Source organism: Myotis lucifugus, unplaced genomic scaffold, assembly GCF_000147115.1.
Source record: "Myotis lucifugus unplaced genomic scaffold, Myoluc2.0 scaffold_46, whole genome shotgun sequence".
Taxonomy (NCBI): domain Eukaryota; kingdom Metazoa; phylum Chordata; class Mammalia; order Chiroptera; family Vespertilionidae; genus Myotis; species Myotis lucifugus.
Genome location: NW_005871094.1, coordinates 3,930,997 through 3,944,263, shown reverse-complemented (window position 1 = coordinate 3,944,263; position 13,267 = coordinate 3,930,997). Strand labels below are relative to the sequence as shown.

The 13,267-nt window shown below is 41.7% G+C and overlaps 1 protein-coding gene across 4 annotated transcripts in view; it reads left to right on the top strand.

The window, feature by feature from the left end:
* Positions 1-13,267, top strand: part of EXOC4 (exocyst complex component 4) — a 719,168-nt gene that overhangs the window by 15,927 nt on the left and 689,974 nt on the right. For all 4 annotated transcript variants that reach the window (XM_006088330.3, XM_014455451.2, XM_023753513.1 and 1 more), the window contains exon 2: positions 9,983-10,172. In XM_006088330.3, coding sequence (XP_006088392.3) covers positions 9,983-10,172 — 190 coding nt within the window. The remainder of the gene's footprint in view (positions 1-9,982; positions 10,173-13,267) is intronic.

The window sequence follows — 13,267 nt, the reverse complement described above, 5'->3', positions numbered from 1 at the left end:
ACCGGTCATTCCACTGTTGGGCTGAAACTGGCTCTCTGACATCCCCTGAGGGGTCCTGGATTGCAATAGGGTGCAGGCCAGGCCGAGGGACCCCACCGGTGCATGATTGGGGCCAGGGAAGGACACGGGAGGTTGGCCAGCCAGGGAAGGGCCGTGGGAGGGCTCCAGGGCTTGTCTAGCCCATCTCACTCAGTCCCGATTGGCTGGACTCCAGCAGCAAGCTAACCTACCGGTTGGAGCATCTTCCCCCTGGTGGTCAGTGCATGTCATAGCGACTGGTCGACTGCCCCCTGGTGGTCAGTGCACATCATAGCAAGCGGTTGAGCGGCCTTAGCATATTGTTAGCATATTATGCTTTGATTGTTTGAATGGTTCACTGGACACTTAGCCTATTAGGCTTTTATTATATAGGATAATGTTTTCTTTGTTGTTTTAAGTGAAATATTAGAATTTAAGACTTGTTTAAAGTTTGCATCCTAGCAGAAATGGAATCTGTCATTTTAACAATGACAACAATATAAATGATTATGTTTCCCTTTTTGAATTGGCTACTAGGAAACCCAGCTTGGGGGGGCTCATTTCATTTAAACTATATTTGCCCAAATGACCAGAATACTTGTGTTTTACATTTATATGGCATTGTTTTGTCCTGCATCTCTTTAATGAGTTCTACTTTCTTATTTGTATTTCCCTCCCTCCCTCTCTCCCTCCCTCTTTCCTTTTCTCCCTCTCTCCCTCCCTCTTTCCCTCTCTTCCTTCTTATTTTTTATTTTTTTATTTTAAATATATTTTATTAATTTTTTACAGAGAGGAAGGGAGAGAGATAGAGAGCTAGAAACATCAATGAGAGAGAAACATCGATCAGCTGCCTCCTACACACCTCCCACTGGGGATGTGCCCGCAATCAAGGTACATGCCCTTGACCAGAATCGAACCTGGGACCTTTCAGTCCGCAGGCTGACGCTCTATCCACTGAGCCAAACCGGTTTCGGCTCTTCTTAGTTTTTAATCCTTACTTGAGGATATGCTTATTGATTTTAGAGAGAGAGGAAGGGAGGGAGAGAAAGAGAGATAGAAATGTTGATGTGAGAGAGAAACATTGATTGGTTGCCTTCCGGACATTCCCTGACTGGGAACCAAACCCTCAACCTAAGTATTCGCCCTGACCAGGAATTGAATATACAACCTTTCGGTATACGGGAGGACGCTCCAACCAACTGAGCCACATTGGCCAGGGCTTTATTATCTACATTCTTGTACAAGTCATCTCAGATCTTTTTTTGGAAAGAGCTAGGATAGAAATAAAATGAAACTTGAAAATAAATATTGTTATTCAGTATTCGTATTCATTATTAAATCCTGGTTGAAGGCTATCATTCTTTGCTTGGGTGCTAACCCCCAAGTGGCTTCAAAGAACACTTTCAGTGTGAAAGCCCACAAAACTGTAACTGATCTGGCTCCCAGGCTCCTCCCTGACCTCATCTCGCCCCTGTCACCCTTCCTCACTTTTCTAAAGACACATGGATCACCTTGCCATTCCTTCTTTGAGCAGGCCAAACACTTCCTGCTTCATGGCCTGTCCATCTTCTGTTTCTTTGGAATCAGCTTTTCTGGATATGCCACCTTCCTCCCCCTCGTACCTAGAAAGCTCCATTCAAATGCTGTCTTTATCGGAGGCCCTTCTTGGTCTCCATAAGTAAAATAGTCCCCATCTTCCTACTCTTCCTTCCATTTCCCATAGCTGCTACTCCCTGCCTCCACCTGTTACCTGTTTCTCTATTTGTTTCATTGCTTCCCCACAAGAATGTAAGCTTAATGAGAGAGGGATTGGTTTTGCCACAGCTGAGTCTCTAGTTCAGCGGTTCTCAACCTGTGGGTCGCGACCCCTTTGGCGGTCGAACGACCCTTTCACAGGGGTCGCCTAAGACCATCCTGCATATCAGATATTTACATTACGATTCAAAACAGTAGCAACATTACAGTTATGAAGTAGCAACAAAAATAATTTTATGGTTGGGTCACAACATGAGGAACTGTATTTAAAGGGCCAGAAGGTTGAGAACCACTGCTCTAGTTGCTTAGAACTGCTTGCTAAGTAGTAGTGCTTAATAACTATTTGTTGAATGAATAAATGAACTAAGTAGGGTCACAGTACTATTGTCTGTCCTTTTTTAGACATTTAAAAAAATATATTTTATTGATTTTTTGCAGAGAGGAAGGGAGAGGGATAGAGAGCTAGAAACATCGATGAGAGAGAAACATCAATCAGCTGCCTCCTGCACGCCCCCCGCCCCCACTGGGGATGTGCCCGCAACCAAGGTACATGCCCTTGACCAGAATCGAGGCCGGGACCCTTGAGTCTGAAGGCCGACGCTCTATCCACTGAGCCAAACTGGTCAGGGCTCTTAGACATTTTTGAACAGGCATTACTTCATGGGAGATAATTTGGCTGCAGTTGTTTCCTGGCCCAGGGAACTGCTTTCTGTGCCTCCTTCAGATCCTGCATTTGGCTGCTGCTCATTGGTTAGCTTTTCCTAAGCACTTAGTGCACCCAGCACTAAGAATACAGAGAAAGGTCTGACCTCGGAACTAAATAAATATCTCAGCGCTTTCGAGTGGGGGAGGTGTTAAGGAATTTGGGCCAACAGCGTTGTGATTCACAGGTGACTGACTTTGTTCCTAATGATGGATAAGTCCACACTTCAATTGCACTTTATATTTTACAAAGCCCATTACACACTTCTCTTTACCACCACCTGGTGAGGCAGGTACTCTTATTAACTTGTCTCTTTGACAAGGAAAGAAACAGATCCAGAGAAGTTAGTGCCTTTTCAAGGTCAAAGAGCTTGGAAGTTGCAGACACCTCATGTTTGCCATATCTGATGAGAGTGGTAAGAACTATTTCTGTAGAAATACACTAATGATAGTATTCCAGATCTGTCTTCTTTCTTTTTGCATCCTCTTCTTCTGTCTTTGACTGAAGGTTACTGTTCCTCTTGAGCAGTGGTTCTTAACCTTCCTAATGCCGTGACCCTTTAATACAGTTCCTCATGTTGTGACCCCCAACCATAAAATTATTTTCGTTGCTACTTCATAACTGTAATTTTGCACTGTTATGAATTGTAATGTAAATATCTGATATGCAGGATGTATTTTCATTGTTACAAATTGAACATAATTAAAGCATAGTGATTAATTACAAAAACAATATGTAATTATATATTCAATATGTGTTTTCCGATGGTCTTAGGCGACCCCTGTGAAAGGGTCGTTCGACCCCCAAAGGGGTTTCGACCCTCATGTTGAGAACTGCTGCTCTTGAGTGATGGGTTACCTTTGGGTGGCTAACCTTATTTTCACAGGTGTGCTTTTTCTTTTATGTAATCTTCCTTTTGTCTTTTTAAAGAGTAATATCAACTTTTGTGTACTTTGTCCTGCCTGCATTTCACTACTTTATTAAGTCCAAAGTGAAAGCAAAATTGCTCCATAGAAGGAGCCAGTGATGGTGACTAGTTATTTTCCTTTCAAAACACTTGAGCAGCTACCCTGAAATACAGAGGCTATGGAATGCTACTCAGCTGTAAGAAAAGATGAAATGTTGCCACTTGCTACATGGATGGACCTTGAGAATATTCTGCTAAGCGAAATAAGTCAGTCTGAAAAAGCCAAGAAACATATGATTTCACTCATATGCAGGATATAAAACAAAAACTCAGAGACACAGACGACAGTATGGTGGTTACCAGAGGGAAGGGGGTGGGAGGATAGTAAAGGGTAAAGGGGGCCAAATATATGGTGATGGAAGATGATTTGACTTTGGGTGGTGGGAACACAATACAATATACAGATCATGTATCATAACATGTACCCTTGAAACTTATATGATCTTATTAACTAATGTCACCCCAATAAACTTAATAAAAAAGGATGACTCTGTAACCTGAATGCATCTTGGGGTGGCAACCTTAAACTGTTTGTTCTCTGCTCATGTCTTTTAGCTCATGCTTTTTAAACCCTCTTGTCCAGATGTGATGTTACCACTGAAACTGCTGCTTAGTGCTCTTTTTACATCTTCAGCTGTCAGCTCTTCTCTTGACTGATTATGGTGCAGTCCGCAGCTCCAGAGCTGAGGCAGGAGGAGTAGGATTTTGTAACATTATAGTGGAAAGGGCGTGGCCTTTGCCATCAAGTATACTTAGTTTTCATTCCAAATCTGATATTATTAGCTTTGCCTCTCTGTTAGTTACTCTGCCTCTCTGTTCCTCTGCTTGTTATCTGTGAAAAGGGTGGGGATATTATCTCACCACACTGTCTTGAGGATTGCCTTAGATTATGTCAAGGTAGCCCCCGCATGGCCTGTTGTGTAATGGACACTCCATTTATATCCTGTGCCTCAGTTTCACCTCCTCTTCCCAAAATGTAGTATATTTGTGCACTTAGTTTTAAACTTTTCCAAGTAGAGGGTGAGTGAGAGCTGCTTTGTTAGCACTCAACATCAAAGGGATCTTGGATAATTTTTGGACTCGATAAAAAATGCAGTGTAGTTTTAGGCTAGTGCCCAGATGGTGGGCTATGGAATCTCTTCCTGTTGGACTGACTGGCCACACCATATTGAGGGTATGTTGTGTTCAGTGCTGAGTAGCTCATCTTCGGAGGCAGGACAGGGAGGCTTTGAAGAAGCAGACTGCACAGCTGCTACTGAAAAGCTCTGGGCCTGGCAAACCACGCAGTCTCTTCATTGGTAGAGTGGTAATAATGGCACCTCCCTCGTAATTGTTGTCAGGAATAAATGAATTATTATGTGTCGACCACTTAGATGAATGTCAGGCATGGAGTGGGTTTTGTGTGAGTGTTAGCTGCTGTTGAGGGGACCTCAGAGGGAAGCAAGCAGGATGGTGGGCTTCCGTGTTGTGGAAGAAACAGTTGAGGAAATTGGAGGTGTTTTTAATCTAAGGACGAAGGGAGTATTGAGAGGCCTTTACCATTTAAAGAGAAATTTTAGGGAAGAAGGAATAGATTTATTTTGAGTTACTGGGAAAGGTGGATGGGTAGACATTATGAAGAGGCTTATTTTGTTTTTATTTTTATTTATTTTATTTTAATGAAAGGCTTTTTAATAAGGAGAGGCATTGAAAATTGCACTGAATTGCTTTGTAAGTTAGTGAGCTCTCCATCACATGGAGGCTTAGGAGGCCTCCTGACTTGGCTGTAGGGTGGCCTAGATCAGCGGTCGCCAACTGGTGGTCCGCGGACCACTGGTGGTTCGTGAGGTCCGAAAGGTTGGTGACTGCTGGTTTAAGGAAACCTTTGGAGCAGCGGTTGCCAACCGGTGGTCCGCGGACCACTGGTGGTCTGTGAGGTCTGAAAGATTGGTGACCGCTGGCCTAGATGACAGTGTTCTCTTTTACCCTGCTGTCAGCTCAGATCAGGTAACTGGCTTAAAGGAAGATGACTTCACACTGAAATTTGCTGGGTGTTGGTAGCATGCCTAGGAACTTTCTTCCTGGAATTAGTCTGTTCTGACGAGCTATCATTCATTCATTTTGCAAATATTCATTGTGTGAGACATTGTATTTCTGGTCTTATTTTGTTGACATGAAAACAGATGTTGGAAATGAATTTGTATTTACTTGACATCATGGACTCCTTGGAGAAACCCAATGAATTACGTTTCATCATGGGAGACAGTTCTCCTTGGGAGTGTTGTGTTTGGGGAGTTCTTTTGAGCATAGCACTGAGTGCCCTTTGTTTTAGACTGTCTTGTCAGGGTGTTTGCTAGCAGGCATCCTTGGGAGATAGAATCTTGTCTTCTAGAGCAGAGGGCAGGCATGTTTGCCGTCCAGTCTGAAAGATTCGGCTTTCTAAGCTCAGGGTTCTCTCCAGTAGTTCACAGTGTGTGCAGGCATCCTTTTGGGCTTAACCCCCATGGGACTTGGGGGAACGGGCACTGAACAAATATGCTGGTGCTCATGCTACTTGCTGTGCTGTGAGTAATAAAGTCCTTAGTCTGACCCAGGAGTTTTGTGTCTTCTACCAGAATCCATAAAACCGTGGCAGGCTAGCTGTTAACTTGTAAGTAGGATAAAAATCTCAGGCTCTTCACAGTTCTTGACATTAAGGAAGAATGAAGTGAGAATCAGAGGTCAAATCTCATGCCCAGTGCCAAATGATCTAGTGCAGTGGTCGGCAAACTCATTAGTCAGCAGAGCCAAATAAAAACAGTACAATGACTGAAATGTCTTTTGAGAGCCAAATTTTTTAAACTTAAACTATATAGGTAGGTACATTGTTATTAACTTAATTAGGGTACTCCTAAGGCTTAGGACAGTGATGGCGAACCTTTTGAGCTCGGCGTGTCAGCATTTTGAAAAACCCTAACTTAACTCTGGTGCCGTGTCACATATAGAAATTTTTTGATATTTGCAACCATAGTAAAACAAAGACTTATATTTTTGATATTTATTTTATATATTTAAATGCCATTTAACAAAGAAAAATCAACCAAAAAAATGAGTTCGCGTGTCACCTCTGACATGCGTGTCATAGGTTCGCCATCACTGGCTTAGGAAGAGCCACACTCAAGGGGCCAAAGAGCCGCATGTGGCTCGCGAGCCGCAGTTTGCTGACCACGAATCTAGTGCTTGGGGGCATGAAATTTGAACCTGTGTTTCCAAAAGATGTTCTTCCCATTACATTGTGGAAAAATGCTACTGCCTTTACTGCTTCTCCTACTACTACCAGTACTATTGCTAGCAACAGCAACCGACATTGTTGAGTTCTAATGATGTGCCAGGCCTTGTTTGATCTCATTTAATTCTAACCAATAACCCTATAAGGAAGGTGTACTTACCATCTCCTTTTTATAGATTAGTAAAATGGGATAGGATTACCAAGGTTGCAGGGGCAGTAAGTGGTGGATTCCAACCCAGGCAGTTTGACTCCAGAGCTCATGACTCCGTAGCAGTTAGGAGCATAATTAGAAAACAGATCTACCTGGGTTTTGAATCCCTGTCCTGTTACTTCCCTTATTGTATGAGGTGGGGCAAACCTCTTCACATCTCAGCTACTACATCTGTAAAAAGGGGCGGGAGGATAGTCATAGGACCCACTCCAGGGCTGTGTGAAGATTAAACATACATTCTATCAAGTCTACAGCACAGCTGCTTCCTGGCAGCCACTAAGCCTCTCTAAATATTAGCGGCCATCATTATTATTTTTTATCCTTGCTGCCTTCCTTTCCTTTAATTAAATTTTTAAAAATAGTTTGTACTTTCAGAGTTCTCCAATATAAGTATTTTTTACTAAAGGAAAAATGTCATTCAGCCCAGTTTACATCAAGAGAAAGAATTTCCAATGTTGGGCAACCCTGGCACAGGCTGTTTTCCTTACATAAATATTTTCTCTAAAAATGAAAATAGCTGAAACCCCCAACAGACCAATTTACTTTTCAATCTTTACTTTAGTAACTCTTTGATTTTCCTAAATAACTCCTAATGCTCCAGTGATGTGTCGCAGGGACAGCTGATGCCCAGGATGAGGTCCTCTCTGGGCCTGACATTTTCCTTAGTGGTAACGCTGCTGCTTAATGTAAACAGTGTGAAATGTCTGGCATGTTTCCTTCCACAAACGCTGGTGGTGAGGAAGTCATGCACAGAGGTGTGGCTTTGACAATTCTGTGGCTGTTGGCTGTTACCAGGGGAAACATAGAGTTAAATATCTAGGGATCTTCTTCTTGGGACAATTGATAAATTGAAGGCATTTTCTGATTGTGCTTTACTTTTGATTAACAGCCTGGAAGGTTTCAGATTTAAAGAGCAAAGTTATATATCATAGAAGCAATAGGAAGACATCCTTAGCTACCCCCAAATAATGCAAGTGATTTTGGTAGCTCTTTCTTTGGAACCACATTCTCCCTAAATTCTCCGCTATGATTTATTTATTAGTCAAACACTTGCATGGTCTTCTCTACCTGAAAGTAACCTTGGTAAGTGTGGTGTAGGATCACCAGCTGACAGAGGACACAGACCTGGCATGGGAAAGGCCTTCCTTTAAGTCTTGGGGTTCACAGGGTGTTGATTTCCTGAGTGGACCCCACATTCCTTAGAGGCATCACCTTTTTCCTTCCTTACACTCTCCCCCCCACTCCCGATTTCATGCTAGATCAGATCTCTTGGCATCCGTAACACATTTACAAAATTGTTTCAGGAGGTTAGATTGAAGTCAAAGACTGGCCTGCTGATTCTCCCTCTGAATTGAAAAACAAGTTTTATGTATTATGTGGCTCGTGAATTAAGATCTTTTGGTCTAAGTGACAGTTTGGAGAAGTCTGTTGTACAGTATTTTGCTTGCAAATATCTAGGAGTGGATATGTGATTGATTTGCTGACAGACCATCTCTGAAAGCAGTTCTAATGATGGACTTATAATTGATTGCATCCATCATTGAGAGCCTAAAATACCCCTCCCTAAATTAAAAAAGATAAATGAAATAAATTATGCTGAATGTATAGGCTGACAAACCTGAGGGAATTTAATGAAACTCTAAATTACCACAGCCAACAGATAAGAGGAAAAGGTTTCTTTGTTGCTGATTATAACACTAAATTAAAAAAAAATTATCCAAGAAAAATAATAGAGGAAACAAAGGTCTGTGGCCCATGTATCAAACTAAAATTATTGAAAGATTTTTAATAAGTGTGTCTATCTCATCCCCTGGTTATTGTTGATTCATATCAATCTTGTTAGTGCTGATGGAAGAATAGCACATTCAGGGACTACCTTGTAGTGTAGCTCCTATTATTGCTGTCCTAACAGATTTTAGAATTAATATGACCCTATTTCCAGGCCACTGGGGGTTCTGTACCAAATTGAGGTCATTTAAATAAGCTATTTGGGCCCTTGCTGGTGTGGCTTAGTTGGTTGGAGCATTGTCTCAAGCACCAGAGTGTTGCAGGTTTAATTCCCCGTCAGGGCATATGCCCAGGTGTGGGTTTTTGATCCCTGCTCAGGGTGGGTACAGGAGGCAGCCCATTTATGTTTCTCTCTCCCTCCCTCCCTCTCCCTTTCTCTGTCTCTAAAATCAATAAGAACTTATCCTCGAGTGAGGATTAAAGAAAAGCTCTTTGGAAGGTGGCTTCTCAGTGTATGAGTGAATTTACCAGTTAGGACACTTTCCGCTCTATGTAAAAGACGACCAGCTGAAAGTGACCTAAACAGTGGGTAATTATCATCTCCCCTAGCAAGAAGTCCTGAGGCCAGGCAGCTGCAGGGTTGTCTGCTTTGGTGGCCAAAGACGTCATAGCACTAGCTTGGCATTTGTCTGAGCTTTCCGTCCATGGTTGTAAGATGGCTGAATTATTTGAGTATCTCAGCTTTGTGTCAGAGTATTCAGTGTTGGGAAAAGGGGCCTGCTTCCTTAATCTTACTTGCAAGTAAACTATACCTAGAAGTCCTTAGTCTCAGTGGCCCAACTTGTCACTGGGAAGGGAAATGGAATTACCAGGATACATTCAAACAAATCAAGACCTGCCCAGGGTCTTGCAGAGTTCATGCCGCCTATTATCTGATTACAGTTGGCATGCCAAGGAAAACCTGAACGGAAGGCCCCTTGGATAAGGCAACCAGCAAATCCATTTAGACGGGAACATTGGAATTTACTACGTAGGTGGTTTCCTATTTTCTTTTAGGAAATTGTTTCATTTCCTAGTTAGTGGGATGAATGGGCTAGCTTATTGACTAATTGGTCTTTTCTTTTTTTCTTCCAATTACAGCTTATATGCAATATTATTTTGTGTTAGTTTCAGGTGAACAACGTAAGTGGTTTGACAGTCATATACTTTATACAGTGTTCCCCCAATATTTCCAGTACCCACGTGGCACCATACATGGTTCTTACAATACTATTGACTCTATTTCCTATGCTGTACTTTTTTCCTTTTTGCTTTAAGTTTGACTCAGCTTGATATATTCTCTGTCTTTATCAGAACGCTGTCTACCAGTGATGATGTTGAAGACAGAGAAAATGAGAAGGGTCGCCTTGAAGAAGCCTATGAGAAATGTGATCGTGACCTGGATGAACTGATTGTGCAGCACTATACAGAATTGACGACAGCTATCCGCACATACCAGAGCATCACAGAGCGCATCACCAACTCCCGAAATAAAATAAAGCAGGTGAGCCTCCTTTCCTCTTGTCTGGTGATTGCAGTACCTTCACATTCGTCCAGGTGTTATAGCTGGGGGAGAGGAGCTGTGTAGTGGCCCATGGCCTTAACCTTGGGGTTCCTGGGGTTCCAGTGATTCCTAAAGGTGCTTTCAGGAGTTATGAGATGCATATGCTGGAAAGCCGGAGGGTCACAGAGGGCATCTGGGATTTGCTTCTTCCTTCTCCTATGTCAGTGATGGCGAACCTTTTGAGCTCGGTGTGTCAGCATTTTGAAAAACCCTAACTTAACTCTGGTGCTGTGTCACATATAGAAATTTTTTTGATATTTGCAACCATAGTAAAACAAAGACTTATATTTTTGATGTTTATTTTATATATTTAAATGCCATTTAACAAAGAAAAATCAACCAAAAAAATGAGTTCTTGTGTCACCTCTGACATGCGTGTCAGAGGTTCGCCATCACTGGCTAGGGCCTCTTACTATTTGAGGCTCCCATCACAGAGTATCAAATGTATTTAATGTGCTCATATCACACATTGCGTGTGTGTGTGTGTGTGTGTGTGTGTGTGTGTGTGTTGTAGTGGTTGACTTATTTTAAATAAAAATTTTACCTTTGAGTATGTCACCTAATTTGAAGTTGGTTGTGATTTCTCTGCAGTCATTGTACATTCTTTGTCATGTTTGTGAAGAAAATCTAACATAAATTACTTAAGCATAAAAGAAATATTTATGAATACCAAAATTCTCTAATATAATTCTTAGTAGTGACAAGTATGTATTAATTTCTGTTTTGTAATTTTCTTTTCATATTTTGGAGGTTTTTTTTTTTTTACTTTTTCTTTCACTCTCTTTCTCCCCTTTGTTTTCCTCCCCTTCTTCTCTCTTCCCTCTTTCTGCCCCTTTTCTTCTTTCCTCCACCTCTCCTTCCCCACCTCCTTCCTTTTGTAGTAGGTGCATGAAAAGCTCTTGGGGTTCCTGGGTACCATGTCTCTAGTACCTAAGGGATAGAGTGGGTTCATAAGGGGTAATTTTATATTTGGCTAAGGCATCGGTTCTTAACCTGTGGGTCGCGACCCCTTTGGGGGTCAAATGACCCTTTCACAGGGGTCGCCTAAGACCATCGGAAAACACATATATAATTACATATTGTTTTTGTGGTTAATCACTATGCTTTAATTATGTTCAATTTGTAACAATGAAATTGGGGGTCACCACAACATGAGGAACTGTATTAAAGGGTCACGGCATTAGGAAGGTTGAGAACCACTGGGCTAAGGAGTAAACTGATAACTAAATGTTGTGTTTTGTCACATTATAGTTATGTGGTTCTTGGTTGTGTATTTTAAGGGTCACTCCTTTAATACCTCTTACTATTACTCATTGATGGATAATCATTTCTACCACTTATTGAGCACTGATTCCTTGCTAGGCATGGTGGTATATATTCCTATTTCAACAAATTTAGAATTTGAACTTGCGTCTCCCTAACTCTAAGCCCTTGCTGCTGGTTTTCAGACATTTTTAAAATGAGATATTTGCCAGAACCCCAGCATACAAACATTCAGGGAGGTGGTGCTCTCTTTTTGATGTGGGTGTGAAAGGTCTGGAGCTCAGGCTTGGTCTCCTCTTCCATAGTTGGTGGCTGCCTCTAAGCACCTCTGTGGGCTGAGGGCTGAGTAGACCATTTGAAATGTACTGCTCCGTGCCATTTGATTGAGGTGGGACTCTCTGGACTCTACCTGCTCAATTGTAGCTGAGCTCATGGCATTCTCACAGGTTTTCTTCCCTGTCTTCTAGACCTTATATCATGCTTTTGTAAGCAGATGCATAAACTATTCTTCTAAGACTGGTGTTCATATGTTTCAGCCTCTAAGAGTAGAGTTGCCAAATCAGTAAGCCCTTTGAAGCAATATGATGACCTCTTTATATTTTAAAATTAACTGGGTATTTTAGAAAGGAATACTGTAATTCTTGGCCTTTACAAGTGGTGAGTTCATCCTGTGGATTTATCTGTGAAACTAGGTAAAGGTATAGATCAGTTGCTCTAGATTTAAAATAAACTGTAGTCCATTTTGACCCAATAATATCAAATCGGCAACCTTTTGGTACATGGGATGATGCCCAACCAACTGACCCATACCAGCCATCCTCTTTTTTAGGTATGGTGGAGTTTGAGGCAAAAGAAAACCAAGAGAGAAAATGTTGTGTGTATTATATCAGTTGTCAAGAAAAAGAAAGTCACATAATTCTGTGTTATGAATTAGCCTCAATACTGGAAAGAAAGAGCAAGAAAGGGCTAAAGCTCTTTTCAGAAAGTCTTTAATAATTGATAAATGGGAGAAGAAACATGTTGGGAAAAAATGAAAGTGAACTTATTTTCATTTTATAATCTGACAATTTTGTACTGTGAAAGGGCATTTCTTATCACCATGGAAACATTGATGTTTCCTCACCAATCTTTCCCTGTCATTCCTTTTTCATTTAAAGACTTGTCCTTTTTTAAAAAAAAGTCTTTATTGTTGAAAGTATTACATATGTCTCCTTTTCCCCCCACTCACCTCTCCCAGCCCATCATTGACTTCCCCTCTACCCTGCACCTGCTCTCTCCCTCCCCTCAGGCCTTCACTGCACTATTGTCTGTGTCAACCAAATTCTTTGGTTAACCTATTCTGCCCCCGCTCCCGCCTTGCCTTTGAGATTTGACAGTCTGTCATGTCTGGTTCTGTTTTAGGTCCTAACAGTGGAAAACACCAGTCCCCATCCTCATGGAGCTTACATGCTAATGGGAGGAGATAGGAAAACAAACAAATGATGCTACTTAACAACACTGCCTCTGTATATTAAATGTCTGTTTTGTGCTGGGCATGCCTCTGTATATTAAATGTCTGTTTTGTGCTGGGCATTAGCTGAGCTCTGGGGTAGAAGTGAATAACACAGATAAAAATCTTGTCCTCATGGAGTTCGCATTCTAGTCAGGGGAGAAGACTGTACATTTAATAAATAATTAGATATCGTAAAACATATTAAGAGTGATGTGCCAGCCGAAACCAGTTTGGCTCAATGGATAGAGTGTGGCCTGGGGACTGAAAGGTCCCAGGTCAA